At 38.7% G+C, this 18,557-nt stretch overlaps 2 protein-coding genes across 3 annotated transcripts; both read left to right on the forward strand.

Annotated features, from left to right (window-relative positions):
• Nucleotides 1-442: 442 nt before the first annotated feature.
• On the forward strand, nt 443-11,535 carry LOC104436577 (dolichyl-diphosphooligosaccharide--protein glycosyltransferase subunit STT3A). The gene is made up of 23 exons (XM_010049396.3): nt 443-660; nt 922-984; nt 1,191-1,246; nt 1,346-1,417; nt 1,964-2,069; nt 2,164-2,214; nt 3,351-3,446; nt 3,658-3,717; nt 3,798-3,911; nt 4,505-4,591; nt 5,070-5,173; nt 5,386-5,481; nt 5,772-5,892; nt 5,984-6,064; nt 6,140-6,274; nt 6,369-6,599; nt 7,030-7,173; nt 7,638-7,824; nt 7,896-7,993; nt 9,814-9,893; nt 9,987-10,074; nt 10,998-11,087; nt 11,181-11,535. The coding sequence occupies exons 1-23, from the start codon at nt 523-525 to the stop codon at nt 11,241-11,243; spliced, it is 2,361 nt and encodes a 786-aa protein (XP_010047698.1). The 5' UTR covers nt 443-522; the 3' UTR covers nt 11,244-11,535.
• A 1,004-nt stretch (nt 11,536-12,539) lies between these two features.
• On the forward strand, nt 12,540-17,404 carry LOC104436579 (pentatricopeptide repeat-containing protein At4g21065). Of its 2 annotated transcripts, none has more exons than XM_010049397.3 (3): nt 12,540-15,404; nt 15,486-15,624; nt 16,781-17,404. In XM_010049397.3, exon 1 carries the CDS (start codon nt 12,639-12,641, stop codon nt 14,727-14,729), a length of 2,091 nt encoding a protein of 696 aa, XP_010047699.2. In that variant the 5' UTR covers nt 12,540-12,638; the 3' UTR covers nt 14,730-15,404; nt 15,486-15,624; nt 16,781-17,404. The 2 variants fall into 2 exon arrangements, with proteins under 2 accessions (XP_010047699.2, XP_010047702.2); XM_010049400.3 differs by having other exon boundaries at nt 16,920-17,404.
• Nucleotides 17,405-18,557: the final 1,153 nt, after the last annotated feature.

Genomic DNA, 18,557 nt, shown 5'->3' on the forward strand with positions numbered 1-18,557 from the left:
AACGAACAAAATCCAAAATAAAAACAAAAATTAATACTATAAATTTTTTAAAATATATATTTTGTTATAAATTTATCTCCAATTAATTTTTCAATTACAAAAAACCCAAAATCTCTTATAATAAATTAAATTTCACTTTTAAATTATTGAATTACACGAAATATGACAATTGACAAGTATAATGATTTAAATTTTTTCTCTCTATTTTATTATATGTATATCTGTTTGCAATTTTTTGTTAAAGGATGGTAATTTTGTTATAAATATATTAATTCGAGATTTTAATCTCGAATAAATGTATTATAAATGTATTAATTTAATGTTTCCGGTTGTAATTAATTGAGAAATAAATTTGAGGAAAAAAGGTCTTCACAGGCTACTGCCGGTCTCGGTTGCCTCCCAGCGCTAGGAGCTTCACACTACATACGAGCTCGTCACGACCTACGAAGTCTTCCCTCCCTCCCTCCCTCTCTCTAACCCTTGCAGTGCATCGGAGCTTCCGCTTCCCTCTCTCGGCCGTCAATGGCGGCCTCGGAGGCATCATCGGCGGCGACGGCGACGGCGACGGCGACGACCTTGCGGCAAGCCTTCGGAGGCGTCCTCTCCTTCTTCATCCTCCTCCTGATCGGCGTCCTCGCGTTCTCGATCCGTCTCTTCTCTGTAAGTTCCGGAGCGGCCGGGCTCGTAGATCGGTCACGAGCGGATGCATTGTCGCGCTTTTCGGTTTCCGTCTGCGTTTCCCTGGAAAACGAGTTCGAAACGTTTGTCAAGCGCTCGCCTTTCGCGGCGGATGTTTTTTTGTGGCTTTTCTCTTCTGCATCTGGCGCTGATTGACCGGCGGTTGCGTGACTTTTGGTTCATTTGACGTTGAGTTGATTTCGCACTCGTTGATCACCGCTTGTGGAATGATCTGAATCGCAGGTCATCAAGTACGAGAGCGTCATTCACGAGTTCGATCCTTACTTCAACTACAGAGTTACTCAGGTGCGGTGTCGATTTAACCAGCAACGTGAATTTTCTGTTAATATGCCAATTGCAGTCAGACATGGCGATCTCATGCGGTTGCTGGATGATTGCTTCTGAGTGCTAACTTCAGTCAAGGCGCCGTCTTGTTCGCTCTCGGATTTCATTTAATGATTTGAATTACCTCAAAGAAGTACGGAGGGTGATGGCGTGTTTGTTGGTTTCAGTTTCTCACGAAAAATGGGATATATGACTTTTGGAACTGGTTTGACGATCGGACATGGTAACTCTTTACCCAAGTAAAAACCTGTAATGCATCTTTCGCATTTCTTTTGATTTAATCTAAAAGTTGAATATTTGTGTTTCGTGTCATGTTATAAAGGTACCCGCTAGGACGTGTGATTGGTGGAACTGTGTACCCCGGACTAACGTTGACAGCAGGCACTCTATGGTGGTGGGTTTTCGAGAATCACTGATGTATAAAGGCTTGGAGAGGAATACTGCTACTCAATTTAGTTTGTTGTTTTCGTATGATTTCAAGATCTACTAATACATAGGAATGCAAGAAGATTAAATAGTCAATAGTTATCTAGAGCAAATTTAAAGAACAAGGCGCATAGATTCATTTCAACATCTTAGCAGGCTTTGCTTTGCTTAGTTATGCTTCTTTGTTTGTTCTAATTCTTGCTCAATGTGTTTTGTTTTTATTCTCACTTTTTTTTCTTTATCTATAAAAGAAAAAAAAAGGTCTAGAAATACTTGTCAGGGTAAACTTGTTTACAAATCTTCATTCTTTATAAAAAAAAAAAAAAAAAACTGGTACATAGAAAAAGGATTTCTTTTAGCCGAGAGATCACACACCAAAAGAATGATTTTTGTCTAGTGATCTAGTCTTATACATGGATATAGGATAAAAAGGAGTGTGTATGTTAAATTTTGCATGGTTTTGGTCTTCTTCTTCTTCTTCTTCTTCTTCTAAGTAATTACTTTCTCATGTCAGGATTTTGAACTCTCTGAATATTCCTCTATCTGTGGAGACTGTGTGTGTGTTTACTGCACCTATATTCTCTGCCTTTGCTTCATGGGCAACCTACCTTTTGACAAAGGTTTGTCTTCTAGTCTGCTCCTGTCTTATTTTCGCTTTAAGCTTTTTAAGCTCAGTCTCTGGGATGTTGATATTATTGCCTATATCTTCTTCAGGAAGTTAAGGGTGCAGGTGCTGGATTGACAGCTGCAGCCCTCTTAGCGATGGTAAGACAGTAGCTGAATACTGAAAGTAATTGCTTTTTCACTACAGAACTCAACTGAAAGATAGTAAAATAAATTTTTTTATCATGGTGTTGCCCCTTCTTTGTCCAGATCTGTTCTCATTTCTATAAATGGGCAGCAGATATCATAATTTAAAACAGTATTAGGGAGAATGTAAACTTTATATAGGATGTTCTGACCCTTTTAGCTTTGACGCGCACTTAGAAGTTGTCACTTTGCTCAATTTGATGAATGAAGAAATCAACTTGAATTGAAGTTCATATGGTTACTACTCTCATAATTAGCAGATGCCATCTACAAGTAGGAGGTGAGCTTGAGTAGTTTTACCATTGTAGGTTAGAATTTAAGAAATTTGAGGTTTGTGAGATGAGTAGTGGTAAGATTCTCTTGAATATCCTACCATAATTGATGATTTTCAATTGTCGCATTTCATCTTTCCTTAATTGGATAAGATAGGATCCTCTTTAATGGTTTTGAGATTATATGCGGGACCTACCTCAGATTCATTTTTTTTTCCTGCTTGATTAGCTCTAAAAGCTGGGTGATGACTTAACATTTCCTGAATAGTTCTTGTCGATGGATGATGGGGAGGCTATAAAAATGACATGGAAAAGTGAATGCTCCTATTGTAATCGAGATATTACTGGTTAAACAGAATCCCATTGAAAAAGATAGAATAATGATTCTGCCACTTCATTCTCTATTTCAGATGACGTCTGCATTTGTGATTGCTAAGTAGGTCTGGGTGAAACTCATAAATACATTTGTTGCTCTATTCTTGGTTTGACAATGCACTATTTCCTAGAATTACTTTTTTCAGGTTTCTAAGTTACACTAATGAGTTTTCATTGAATGCCCATGATTTAAATCACATATATTGCAAGCCCATGCAATACTAACTTCAAAACCATTCAAAAGCTGTGCTGTCTAAGTACTACTGAATTGGTCCTGTGAATTGCAACGAAATCCACAGTTAGCCTATTTAAGTACTTAGTGGGCCACTTAAATGAATTACTTGTGCCCTACCTAGTACTGCGTCCTTCCGGGGGTGTTTTATTTTTTAACATTTCAGTTACAGATGTATAATTGCCTCAGTTGTTCGGTGCTGTATATTTCAGGTTCCATCATATATATCTCGATCTGTGGCTGGCAGCTATGACAATGAAGCAGTGGCAATATTTGCATTGATCTTTACATTCTTTCTCTACATAAAGGTTAGATTTACTTTACTTATCACATAATTATATAGATAAGTAAATCAAGGTTAAACGTTGCTCGAGATGCACAACCTACTATATATCTAATCATTTTACTTTTAACCCTGTAAGGAATTTCGGTGTTTTTACTTGAGGCTTATACGTAGTTCTCTTTGTAATTAGTAGTTACTTGTTTGATTTTCTTATATCATGTTTCTATGTTATACAGACACTTAATACTGGATCACTCTTTTATGCCACTTTGAATGCCATCTCCTACTTCTACATGGTAGGTATTTTCATTTTGCCACTTTATTTTATTTGAGTTTACCTTTGCCATTGTAGTGACTTTGGTTTATGAACTTCCAGGTTTGCTCATGGGGAGGATACACATTCATCATCAATCTCATTCCCATGCATGCGTTGCTATGCATTGTAACTGGTCGCTATTCCTCTCGGCTTTACATTGCTTATGCTCCCCTCGTAAGTGTGTACATCACGGAGAAATCATATTTTATTAAATCTGCAAATAAGCATTGGGATGAGAATATGAGAGAGAAGTCCCAAATAGTAAATTTGTCCTTTTAGCTTGAGCATGTCAGCATGCAGATGAGGAGCATCTGGACTAAGTGGCGTCAGTAACTAAGAACGAGGAGTTTTAGCTCTTATGTACAGCTTGCTTGACATTTTTTCTCTCTGGAAAATGGCCGAGATCTCATTTTCTTACCAATTTGTGCTTAATCTTGTTCGCTTAGTATATTGTCAACTTCACATAAGACTTTTCCTTTATATCAAGTTAAATAAAATATTATCGTGCCCCTAGTTTGAGTGAATTAAAAAAAAATTGAGCTGCTGATAATTTTAATGCCTTGTGTCCAACAATTAGTCTACACTCTAGTGCCCCAATCTGCTTAGTGTCCTTGAAAGTTTATTCAGAGAAAGTTGATGGGTCAAATTTGTCATCTTGATTTGTGGCCAACTACTTTTGAGCAGTCCAGTGACATCGATTCTCAATGTCAGTTGACTTTTAAACTAAGCTTTTTGTTGTAGTCAAACGATTGCCTTATCAAATGCAGGTTGTCTTGGGAACATTATTGGCTGCATTGGTGCCTGTTGTTGGATTTAATGCAGTCATGACATCAGAACATTTTGCATCATTTTTGGTGAGTCTTTGCCTGTTCTTTTCGGTGCTTTTAGATATGTTTATAAACCTTGCGAGTTTGGAGTCGCTGAAATTCCATTTTGCTAGTGTTATGTGCTTAAAACAGAGAGTTTTCCAACTTGTATACTGTATCTAATCTGAACTGTCGCTATACGGCACAGTTGTCTGGGTTTTTTATATCTGCAGTAGCATCTAAGGGTGAAGTCTAATGTACTAGTACTATAACAGAGAAAAATTGTTCTCTATATTGAATATCACACTCATACAGAAAATTTTTGTGTATAAACTGAGATGCTGAGAGAAAAAGTGTTTGTATATTACTTGAGACAGAATACATTAAACTGGTTAATGTCTTTTATCATCTTGTTGATAGATAAGATTGGCTTGTGATTGCTTCAACAATATTAATATGATCTGTGTACTTGTTTGGTGCTTATGCCGTCGATACAATCATTTTGTTAACGATAGGTAATTGGCAGGTCTTTATCGTCATTCATGTGGTTGCTCTTGTCTATTACATCAAAGGAATTCTCTCCCCAAAGATGTTTAAAGTTGCTGTTACCCTGGTTCTCTCTGCAGGCTTGTGAGTTTCCTCCATATTATCTGGCTGACGCTCTATTGAACAAATATAAAAATGTTATACATCTAATTACTAAGGTCAAAGCTTTGTGTTTCATGCCAGTGCGGTTCACATTGAGGACTTTAATAACCATTGAGTTCGATTGTGTGCATTCTCCTTGAAGCTATACTATGCAGAAGTTAATCCTTCTACCTTCTCTTTAACTTAATGTGCAGGGTGGTGTGCTTCGCTGTGGTAGCAATACTCATAGCACTGGTTGCTTCCAGTCCAACGATGGGGTGGAGTGGAAGAAGTCTGAGTCTACTTGATCCGTAAGTATTTAGTGTAAGAACTCACGCGGTATTGGGCTCATCATTAAGATCCTTAGGTTTTGGTTTCTACGTCTTCATTAACCTCCTTCTCTGCTTGCCTGTCAGACAACTGCTACACACATATTTTAGCATAAGAATTTGTGAGTTGTGGCTTGACTTTATATCTTTTGAAACTCTTTTATCATGAAAAGGTGGACAAGAATGAAAGAGGAATAGGGTTTCGATAGTTGCATCTTTTTCTGAAAGTTAATTTTCTCCCTGTCACTTGCTTGTTGTTATCTCCTTGACAGAACTTATGCAAGCAAGTACATACCAATTATAGCCAGTGTCAGCGAACATCAGCCTCCTACATGGCCATCATATTTTATGGACATTAATGTCTTGGCTTTCTTGGTTCCAGCAGGCATTATTGTGAGTTATATTGTTCAGGGCAATTTTTTCATTGCCAGCTTCATATTTTTCCTATAGATTGTAATTTTGTGGTTGATGCTTTGGCTTGCAGGCTTGTTTTCTGCCATTGTCTGATGCGAGTTCCTTTGTTGTTCTCTATATCGTGACGTCAGTATATTTTTCAGGAGTCATGGTAAGGGGAATGTCACAACACTTGTCTTTTCTGCTGTGGTGATTCCAGGAGTAATTCTTTTGTTAAACATTACAGGTACGGTTAATGCTGGTCCTTGCTCCAGCAGCTTGTATCTTGTCTGGGATTGCTCTCTCTGAAGCTTTTGACACTCTTACACGGTCAATCAAGTTTCAGTTACCTGGAATTTCTGGTGGAAACTCTGAAGCTAATGTAAGAATGTATCGTTTTCAGTATCTTTATACACTCATGCCTATGACATTTATATCAGGGTATGAAAGACTCATAATATCTCTTTGCCAATAAGGCAGGGGATGCTAGTTCTGCTAGTGCCAGTGCACAGAATGATGTAATCAAGGCTGATAAAACTGAAGAGACTGCCAAGGAGAGACCGTCAAGGAAGAGCAAGAAGAAGGAAAAGGAGCCAGTGGAAAAGCCTCCAAGAAATCCTCGAAATGAGAAAAAGCTTTTGGTTTTACCTTTTGAAGCGTCTATTGTTGGTATCTTTCTACTTGTCTTGCTGGGCGCCTTCTACGTGGTAATTAGACTTTCTTTTCTCAGCTTTATTTTTGCCTTTTTGTTGACTCACTGCTAGCTTTCTGCTTTGAAGGATGTCTATCCCTTTTCATATGCTATATGGAAAACATTTGTTATATTTTGAGCACTTAATATTATAAGATGTCATTTGAAAGGAGAAAGAAAATGTGCTGTCACTTTGAGGAAGGTGTACTCACTGAGAAAGTCATGCTATTTGAAGTCCGTCTACAAGCCATGGCCACTGCTGAAGTTGCTAACATGGAGAGTGTGAGAGCCATGTGAGGAGTGTGTAATAGTATTCTAGATGCAAACACAGAAGACTTGTTTATCTTTTTCATATAAATAGATTGGGTCTTTATTTCTCCTGCCTTCTCCTGTTCCGTTTCTCTCGCTCTGTAAGGGCCTCAATATACATGATTTTGTCTTTGCAGGTCCATTGTGTCTGGGCAGCAGCTGAAGCTTATTCAGCCCCTTCAATTGTTCTCACATCTCATTCTCACGATGGATTACATGTTTTTGATGATTTTAGAGAAGCTTATGCATGGCTAAGTCACAATACGGAGGTGGATGATAAAGTGAGTTATTTCCTTTGCACTTCATAGATTTTGATAGTGGACATGAGGTTGTATGTTGTTCTTTCTATTTAATCTGGTGATTGTGGCCTCTCTACACCATTTTCCATTGCTGTGGTTGCCAGAAGCTCCATTGCTCAAATTTTTTTCTTTTACTTTTACAGTTAGACAATTCTCCAAAGTATAGGATATCCAAAGCTCTTTAAGGGGAACTGACAATTTTGTGTACAGTTAGACAAGTGACATTTTGTTTGTTCCCAGGTTGAAGCAGTGAGGCTGTATAGGACTTTGTCAGTGGAACTAGATGTTACAATAATTAGAGAAATAGCTAGTCATTCATAGCTTAAAAACGCCCTATGTAGGTAGAATGATAAACTCTGATGTCTAGTACAGACTGTTGAGTAATTGTAATGTTCCCAATATGCCGATGTAGCATTTTTTAACCCAAAAGAATTTTCTTTTTGCAGGTTGCATCATGGTGGGACTACGGTTACCAAACAACTGCAATGGCAAATCGCACTGTCATAGTTGATAACAACACCTGGAATAACACGCATATTGCGACTGTTGGTACTGCAATGTCTTCTCCTGAAAAGGCAGCTTGGGAGATTTTCAACTCTTTGGATGTCAAATATGTTCTTGTTGTCTTTGGAGGTTTGTGTCCTTCTCAAATGCTTCTCTTTTCCCCAGAAAGGTCTGTTCTGACACATGCTTGTTCAATTCAGGTCTAGTGGGCTATCCTAGTGATGATATCAATAAGTTCTTGTGGATGGTACGGATAGGAGGTGGCGTGTTTCCTCATATTAAAGAACCTGATTACCTAGTAAGTTTTTCCTTTTTCAGTGGAGTGAGGGCTCCTGGTTTCTGGCTTTTTAAAGCTCATGCAGTCACTACAATCCTTAGAATTGAGATTTGTCGCTCTGATGAATAATCATAGTGTCTATCTGAAGTTTCATCACTTAAACTAGGGCTGAGCGCGGTTCCCGGGTTACCCGGGAACCGGAACCGAACCGGAGGAGGGTCCGGTTCGGTTCCCGGTTCCAAGGGGACTGGTTCCGTTCGGTTCCGGTTCCAAGCGGAACCAGAACCGAACCAGAACCGAACCGAACCGGTCTCGAACCGAACCGAATCGGTTTCGAACCAGAACCTGTTTCGAACCGGAACCGAACCGGTTACTTAGGGCAGAAAAAGCTCAACCTTGGATGTTCTAGTGACTTGTATGTGATGTTCTAGTTGAAGTTTGGCTTCGGCCTTTAAATGAAAGTTGTAAAGGACTTCTTGGAGTATAACATACTCAAATTTGGGACAAAACAAACAAGTATAAGTGGGTGAAATCGTTATTCTTTGGAAAGACTGGATCTGGAGATTTTGGGACCGACCCTTGATGAATGCATGGACTGTAAGGCAACCTTTTTGTCAAAATTTCACTTTGGTTTCTTAACAAAAGTTGTAAAGGACATCCTGAGGTACAACATATAAAAAATTTAGAGAGAAAAAAACAAGAATAGGTAGGTGAAATCGTGGTCCTTTGGAGATGGTTAGATCTGGAATTACGGTACTACGAACAGGGATTTTAACCGTCCATATTTAATTATCTAGGACGAATTTGACTTCTATGTTTTCATGAAGTATCTACCTTATGGTCTTGGCTATCACATAGTCGAATTTCATAATTTTTGAAGGTCATTTGGGTATTTAATCGGAAATGTTTCTAAAACTGTGCAATCTGATGCGTTCGGATCTTGTAAGTTGCAATGCGTGGACTATATCATTTTGTATGAGGTTCTTTTGGAAATGTGTTCTGCATGAAATCTCTCTTCATGTCTTCCCTACAACATATTTAAATTTCGTAATTTTTGTAGTTCATTTGTCTATTTAACCAAAAATGTTTCAAAAACTGTGCAAGTAGAGAATAGAAAAAGTAAATCGATTTTATCTTTTAATCCAGAACGAATTGGACTACAATTTCTTCATGAAACTTGTACCTCTAGGTCTTAAATACAACGTGTCCAAATTTCAGAATTTTCTGAGTTCATTTAAGGGTTTAATAGAAATTGTTTTCAAAACTTGTACCTCTAGACATTCTTGTTCTAGTGGTGTTTTATTTCTACTTTCTAGTTTGCTATTTGTTTTGAAATTTCTAATTATATTCTATTATTGTTGTGCAGTGCGAAGTTAATATATCAAGATAACATGTCAATGGGAAGTTACCGTGTAGTATACACGTACATTATAGGTTTTTTTGGTAATGTGCGCATACGTTATATTTTTTTTTGGTAACATGCGCATATGTTATAGTTTTTTTTTTTTTTTGGTAACGTGCGCGTACGTTATAGTTTTTTTGGGTAACGTGCGCATATGTTATAGTTCAAATCTGAAAATAACAAAAAAAAAAAAAAAAGGAACCTATTGGAACCTGGAACCGACCCTGGAACCTGTGACAGGGTAGGTTCCAGGTTCTCGGTTCCCATGGGTAGGTTCCAGGTTCTTGATTCCTCATTTTGAGGAACCTGTACCCGAGGGTAGGTTCCAGGTTCCGGACGGAACCGAATCGGAACCTGGAACCGCTCACCCCTAACTTAAACTATGTCATGGCATGATTTTGGGACTGATTTTTGTTATGGCTTCCGTTTCTGTTTAAAGAGAGATGGCCAATATCGGATCGATTCTCAGGCAACGCCAACTATGTTAAATTGTCTAATGTACAAGCTCTCATATTACAGGTCCGTTCTGGCTTTTAGACATGATCCTTTTCTCTTTTGTATTTTAAAATTGCTGTCTGAACGTTCAGTGTCTTCTGCATGTTCATACTTCAGGTTTGTTGACACCGATGGTAAAGCTTTTGATCGAGTTAGGCGGACAGAGATTGGAAAGAAACACTTTAAGCTCACCCATTTCGAAGAGGTTAGATTTCTCTTTCTAAGGCAACATAAATATTTGCTCGATAATAACCCTGTTGCTATCGCACCCACAACATAACAGTAAATCTTTATATAACTGGCACTATTTGAGCAGGCTACAGAACAGTACAGCAGCAAGTGAAAAAAATGATATACATGCTTCTTGGTCAGTAAATTATTTTAGAACAAATAAGTATCATTAAGTTTACTTCTTTTACATTGGAAAGCCTTTGATTTGAGGATCCATGCCTCTATTTCTATATTGCTAACTTTGGCCAAAACTTCCAGTCCTCTGTAGTACGTCTGGATGGATATATGAAGTCATGGTGTTTTTATAATTGAGGCAATATGTATTACTTCCAAATATTTACTTTTTTATCTTCAAACTAGAAGGTGAAAAGAGTTTGAGAGTGAAATTTCAAGGTTTTCCTTTTAACTTTTTAATCTGTTTACCGTTTAAATCTACATATCAATTGTTGATTTGGTTCAAGGGATGCTATTGTGAAAGATTGAACTCTCTGGTTCTGCATTATTCTCTCTGTTTGATGTGTGATCTGTCATATGGATGAGTTGTTCAATTGTGGTTATTCTCTTCTTATTTTCAATTAAATCCTGGAGAAATATCTTGATGGAGAAGAAAAATAAGAAGATTTGAAATAGTTCCAACAATTATTGCAAGTCTAATTTTTTGTCCCCATTGCAGTAAGGCCTTTCAAGAGGCTTAATGTCATGCATCATACCATAGTCGCTCTCTCCAATGTATTCTTTTCTGTCGGTATTTGTAATGTGTGTGGGTATGGATGTGGATGTGTAATGACATTGTTATCGGCTGAGATGACATTCTCCCAGTAGTAAGCTTAAAGCAGTATGCGTGGTCCAAATTCCAAACGATAATCAGATGGACTTTTGTTTGGGTCATGGTGACAGGTGTTCACAACTCATCATTGGATGGTTCGCTTATACAAACTGAAGCCTCCAAAGAACAGGCTCCGTGGTAAAACGAAAAAATTGAAGTCGGTATGTATCACTCTTGGACCTTCCGATTTCTATAAGGTATTATGCAGGTATATCCTCCTAATAATGCCATGTTCATCAACTTTGTCTTCACAGAAAACAAGCTCTGCGTCAAACTCAAAGAGAAGTGGAAAGAGAACAAAGAATCCTTGGCAATAGAGGTTTTGAGATTTTACAGGCAATGGGTTCGGTAGCTACTTGTACTTCATTGTATAATTATAGGCGAGACACCTCAGAGATAGTTCGTGAGAGATTAGGTGGTCATTAACCTTTCTGAGATGCTAGTTCTCAAGGATTTTGCAGTTTTGCCTATGAAACAATATGGAAAATGTTTGTGCTAACTGCTTCTCGCCGAGGGTGTTCCGATATTTATTTTGCTTCTGTTGCGTCCTGCTAAGGGCAAGAGATTGCTCAGTTCAATAGATCAGGAGTTAGCTCAATCTCGTGCTTATTCACAATGGAGTCCCGCAGCACTAACTTTTTACTACATTTCCGTGATTAAGAATAGAGCTATCCTTATTCAGAATGGAAGGGATCCAACTGATGGGACCTTCGGCTGCAGTATCTTCTAGTTCAGTTCAAATGAATCGCTTTGAAAACCGTCTTGTCCATATACCATGAGTGAAAGGGATATATCGAGATAATGTTTTCGTTTATACAGTCAATGGGGTATATTACACCGTGGTCATGGTGAATCGAGAGGCTATTAAGCAGCGATCCAGTGTTGTTCATCGGGCGTGCGATCCTGTTTTACGGCTTAAATTCTCAGGAACTTCGAGAGCTAGTACATCAATAATCACTATCACATGTTAAATATGTCATTTCCTGGCGACGTTGGTGACTCCCATGTGAGGATGTTAGACGTGACGATGATATAGACCTGTTCGATTCTTCCATCTACAGCCGCTCCGACGCTCTTGCTCTGATCCAATCTAGAAGATCTTGACTTTGGAATAGTTGAGGTCTCGATGAAGTTGAGATTGTTCTTTGTCTCTTGTCAATGTGGCAAGGATGAATCACAAAGTGACTTTCCTCGGCAAGAGCAAAAGAAAAAGAAATCGAATCCCTGGGGATAGAAGGAACTAATTTCACCTCATTTAACAAATCAAAGGTCGATATCTAGAGAGCAACATTATTCATTCCTCGTGTTATTTTATCATTTGGGATAATGATAAATAGTGTATAAGTTTTGATTTTATATGTCATATAATTGTTAACTTTTAATTTGTTCAATTTGATCTCTAAGTTTTTAGTACATTTCTCAATTTAGTTTCTAGATTATTTGAAAATTTTAATATTATCCTTCAATTACTTCTAGTCCAAGATAATAAACTAAATTGAATATGTATCAAAAGTTCAATAACTATATTAAGCAAATTAAAAATTCTTGCTTATTAAAGTAAAATGTCATTTCCCCGTAGCTTTTCAGTTTCATAATCTCTACTTCCAAAGCCCGTTTCTTCGTTGCCTCGTCACCGAGTTGCATTCTCTCGGGACACCAGACTTCCCAAAGAGCACTCGCGTGTCGATGTTCGTGATCGACTCGGACGCAAAATGAGAGCGGCGAGACAGCAGCTCCGCCAGGCCGTGGACTCGCTGTACTCCCGCGGGCATGCGACCCCTGCGTCCTACACTCGCCTGGTACTCGAATGCGTCCGTGCCCACGACGTCGATCAGGCCAGGCGGCTGCAGTCCCACATGGAACTCCACTCCTTTCGGCCCGACGACACCTACGTGCACAACCGCCTCCTCCATTTGTACGCCCGGGTCGGCAAGCTCGACGACGCCCGGAAACTGTTCGACAAAATGCCCGCCAGAGACGTTTTCTCGTGGAACGCCATGCTCTCGCTGCACGCTAAATGTGGGTCGGTTGGGGACATGTGGGCAACCTTCGATGAGATGCCCGTTCGCGACGTTGTTTCCTATAACACGGTTATGGCGGGCTTTGCGGGAAATGGACAGCCTCAGAAGGCTTTGCGAGTGTTTGTGAATATGCACGAAAATGGGTTTGCGCCGACTGAATATACTCAGGTGAGTGCATTGAATGCCTGTTCACAGTTGCAGGGTTTGAGGCTGGGAAAGCAGATCCATGGCAGGATGGTTGCTAGTGATTTTAGGGGCAGTGCGTTTGTTTGGAATGCGTTGACTGATATGTATGCTAGATGTGGTGAAATTCATTGGGCCAGGTGGTTGTTCGATTGCATGGTTGATAAGGATGTGGTTTCATGGAACACGATGATTTCTGGATATGTGATCAATGGAAATCCGGATAAATGTGTTGATTTGTTCCGTCAGATGCAATTGACTGGCTGTAAGCCTGACCAGATTACGGTCTCCAATGTCCTCAGAGCCTACTTTCAATGTGGACATGTCGTTGAAGCAAGGAAATTATTTGATGAGCTCAGAGAGAGAGATAAAATATGTTGGACGACAATGATAGTTGGCTACTCCCAAAATTCAAGAGAAGAGGATGCATTGCAGCTGTTTTGTCATATGCTGTCAACAAATGTGCAGCCCGATGGTTTTACCATGTCTAGTGTGGTGAGTTCCTGTGCCAAATTAGCATTTTTGCTTCTTGGTCAGGCTGTGCATGCGAAAGCTATTCTTGTGGGAGTTGATGATGGTCTGCTTGTTTCCAGTGCTCTTGTTGACATGTACAGCAGCTGTGGAGTAATTGCAGATGCTCGGTTCATTTTTAATACGATGACTTCTAGGAATGTTGTTTCTTGGAATGCTATGATTGGTGGTTATGCACAAAATGGTCAAGATCTGGAGGCCTTGAAACTATATGAGGAGATGCTGCAAGGGAACATGAAACCTGATATTATCACTTTTATAGCTATTCTTTCATCCTGTGTTCATGCCAATCTGATCGAACAGGGACGAAAGTATTTTGACTCAATCAGCAAAGTACATGGGATTACGCTGACTTTGGATCATTATGCATTGATGGTCGGCCTCCTTGTTCGATCAGGCCAGGGAGATAAAGCACTGAGTCTCATCGAGCAAATGCCCCATCAACCAAATAGCGTAATTTGGTCCTCTATTTTGTCTTCATGTGCAACAACAGGTGATATTAGACTTGGAAAGATAGCAGCAAGCCATTTATTTGATCTTGATCCATGTAATGCTGGACCATATATTACACTATCTAACATGTATGCAGCTAATGCCAGATGGAAAGATGTTGCATCTGTGAGATCTCTGATGAAGAACAGAAATGTCAGGAAAGTCGCAGCTTACAGCTGGATTGAGTTTGATAATAAGGTCCACAGATTTGTGTCCGAAGATCGTTCTCATCCAGAGACAGATCAAATATATGAAGAACTGCACAGATTGATAAAGAAACTACAAGTGGCTGGCTTTATTCCTAATACAAAGCCAGTACTCCATGATGTAGCGGACAATGAGAAGCTTGCATCTATAAGCTACCACAGCGAGAAACTTGCTCTTGCATTTGTCTTGCTCAAAAACCCTGATGGTGCAGTTCCCATACGAATAATAAAGAATATTCGCGTATGCACTGACTGCCATGCGTTTATGAAATATGCATCTGAACTTATCGGGCGCCATATAATCTTAAGAGATTATAACAGATATCATCATTTTATTGGAGGAAAGTGCTCATGCAATGATTACTGGTAGTGAGCATTGCTGATTTTCTATTTTTCTCTGACTGGCGTCAGATGGTAAGTTGCAGCTGTATGGTGGATGGTCTTGTTGCAGTAGGAGATCTTCAACTTTTTGAGAAGAACTGAGCCAAGAGCTAGATGCAAGATCCTTTTCATCTAGCTACCAACAATGGATCATCTTGTTGAAGATTCAACTGATCATATCTTTTCTCTTGGAAGCTAAAACGAGATGTTGGGGCTCTTCAAGCACCGGGCTGGTCTTCACTGGATGAGTCCATCCCCATGTCAACGCGTGCAAACTGATTTCAAGCACAAGGCTGCTTATGGGAATGATCTGAATAGAATGTGCTAACATCATAATTCTAAACCAATTCTTGAGCAAGAATGACTAACAAGCTTATTGATTGAGGATCCTTAAACAATTCATTGTTAGTTTATCCCATGGTATTGTAGTGAGGTGGTAACATTGCCAGTAGCTTTTGAGACACAAATGCAGGCACTGCTAGCTGAAGCAGCTATTGTATGTCATGGGATGCAGAGTGAAGTCACTGGAAGGGTCAACATTTCTTCACTCACTGATTGTGGATTGTTCATGAGTTAGGCTTGATGTGTATAAGCTGGGATCTCTGGATATCGTACAGACAATCTTTTGTTGAACAATGTAGATCAAGAGGAGTTAGTGACACAGGTTTGTTCTGGTAGGCAATCGAGTATAGACTGAAAATAGTTTACTCCTCTTTCTTTGTAATGGTTTATTTCTCTGTCTCAGGTCCATTTCAAGCATTTAAATGTTGATGTGAGGTCCATCTTAGATGGTAGACTGGTTGGAAGAGTTGGTCTGCTGCTTAAGTGGCCCAAAGGCCAATGTGCCGGAGACCCTTGTGCTGCAGTTATAGATCTTGAATTAGGTAAACATCCTATGAGATCAACTTCCTTGTTGGGTACATTACATTTTTTGCTCAACTGGTCTGAAGTAGCTTTCTTCAAGTTCGGCTCCTTTTCCTATAATTTGGTAGAGTTGTACATTGGAAAAAGTGTGAAATCTGTAATTCTATCGTACTTATTTTTTATCACCTTAGTTTTGAGTTTACTGTTCATAGTTAAGTGTCATAGAAGCACATTATTTTGTGGTAATAACTAGAGTTGCTCAGAGGGATGGGTTGGGCTTTGACCTAACTTTGTTGCCCTAGTCTGCCCATTCACAAAAATGGGTAAGTATGTGTATATATAGATGAAACTATTGTTTCCACACCTAATATATATAGATGACTGCAGATTCCTTTGTTTGATAGTTCATTCTTGCAAATCTCATGAGGTAAAACCCTAAACCGGTACACCTATGACAAATTTACCAAAAGTTAATTTTTTGACCATAAAAAATCCCAAACTGATACATCTTTAATAAATTTACCATCTGTTAATTTTTGTTAAATTTTACCATCAAATTACTAAGTTAGATGACACATAACAATCACGAGTGTACAGGTTTTGGGGTTTTACTATTCATTTATCATGGGTGTACTAGTTTGTGGTTTTTTGTGGTATTAATCCAATTTAACGGAAACTAATAAATGGTGAATTTGTAATAAATGTATTAATTCGAGGTTTTTTGTAGTAAAAAAATTAGTTTTAAGTAAATTTATTATAGGTGTACTAATTTGAGATTTTTGATGGTAAAAAATTAGTTTTGGATAAATTCGTTATAAATATATCAGTTTGAGGTTTTTAATGATATTAACCCTTCAAGAATCTAAGGGTTTTTGAGATATTATTTTTTATATTTGCTTTGGAGGAGGGAAGCTCAAAGACTTAACTGTGGCTGCTCAAAGTGGATGTGTAAATTCTTGATGGCACTGGCAGAAGCGTAATACGATGCATGTAATGCAATGCAAGCAGTTGTAATTGTGTTGTTGACTGGGCTAGGTCAATTCTAACTCATCGCTTGGCTATCTTATTTCCAGGCATGTACTGCATCATGAATTAGTCTCTAGCATGTCTTGTCTCACTAGTCAGTAAATCACGCTTGCTCTTTATTGGGTACAAAATTTTCTTCTCAAATTGCAGGATAGAAATTTATACTTCAGCTTGTTCTTTGGTGATGTATTAAATTTGCTTGGGGGACTGATGCATCTGAAGTATGTGGATCGCGGAGAAAGAAAGTGAATCAAGTTTGCTCCAGCTCATTATACTATTGCCTGGACAGGATATGGTAGTAACTCAATTCAGTAAGAAGGTCATTGTATGGACAAGGGAAGAAGCAATATCACGTGGGAAGCTGATGGTGTTGGTCCAATAGGGTTCCCTTGTCCATTCCTGGAACTTGCCCTTTGATGCAGTTCACAGCTCCAAAATTTTCCGCAGTGGTTTGATATGACCCTCTCCACCGTCTATTGTTCAAACATCAGCGAGTCTCCAGGCGTATGGTCTTGGTGGAAATTGCCAGTCCAATTCAAATCTAATCAAAAGCTTGTTTTTGCTTTCCGTGGTCTGCCAGGTACCTTTGCCTGTCCATAACTAGCCGTGTCAATAATGTAGTTGCTTGTCTTCACTATCGATTTATTTTTCTTCTCTAGTTTGTCGAGGAAAAGTCTTGAGTAATTTCCGAGATAACTCTCTTTTGAGATTCCGATCCTTTCAATGTCGCTCCGATTATTGGATTCAGTACACGAATCTAAATTCTTTTCTACACGAGCCATCTCCATCACCGTTGATGTGGACTGTTATGTTTTTAGGATTTAACTTCACGATCGAATCAATGGCAATGAAAGTGACATGTATAGAATATAGACTGCGCGGCTGGTGTAACATAGAGAACTCCATGATTGTTTCCTTACTTTGGATTTTGCGCTTTTGGAATCCCAAATTGGTAGGACTTTTCCTCTTGTTTGCGATCGGACTGAGTGTAATCCCAAAGCTTTGAGCGACGTCAATCCTTGTTTCGGCAGGCTCGTGTCTCAACCTATTTTGGATTTCTTGGAAGAGTGGTGCTTAGGGTGCATTTATTTCACAAATGATGAGTGATTTGGAAATCGTTTTCCTAAAAATGATAAGAATGAATGAATGAACAATATTTTCATTATCCACAAAATGTCAAGGCATAATTTGTTGTTTATAACAAAAATATTTTCAGCTCACTAATTTTTTGAAGTGGTATAATTAATCATTTCTAGAAAAATGATTTTCCGCAAAACAAACAAACTAATATTTTTATAAATGATAAAAGGAATGGTTTCAGTGTAAATCCAGCTAAATGGACCTATAAAGGATAGGTAACCTACCAAGATTTGCAGCTTGTGCTTCTTCAGGGAGATTGAAATGTGATTGTTTGATTAGTACTTAGTAGATAACCTCGATGAATAAACCTAAAACACCAATTCGTCGATTTAGCATACTTGTTCCAATTTGGAAAAAAGGATCATCCCAATTTGATTTGGTTTGACATACGATCATTTTGCGCTTTCTACATATTTAGAAAGTTACTTTTGGGAGATGAAATGATTTTTTTTTTTCCAAATGAAAACATTCAATATGTAGAACATCTCAGTAAACCATCCACAACCTTTTCTCCGTTATCCTTTGCATATTTCCATATCGGAATTCATACTGCATGCCCCACGTAGTAACTTATTTTAGTGCTCCAAGTCTCGCAGCGTAAATTTTTCGAAACCTCCAGTTAAAAGAGAGGATGTAAGAAGAAGACGAATGAATTCAAATTTCAATAATTTATCACTAGAAAGGAACAAGTATAATTAGGTCATGCTTGGAGTTTGGCCCAATTACTATGTGGGCTTACAGAGAATCATAGCCCAGGGTAATCGGGCCAAGCTAGGCCCAAGAGGAC

The sequence above is a fragment of the Eucalyptus grandis genome, chromosome 3, assembly GCF_016545825.1.
Source record: "Eucalyptus grandis isolate ANBG69807.140 chromosome 3, ASM1654582v1, whole genome shotgun sequence".
NCBI classification, from domain to species: Eukaryota; Viridiplantae; Streptophyta; class Magnoliopsida; order Myrtales; family Myrtaceae; genus Eucalyptus; species Eucalyptus grandis.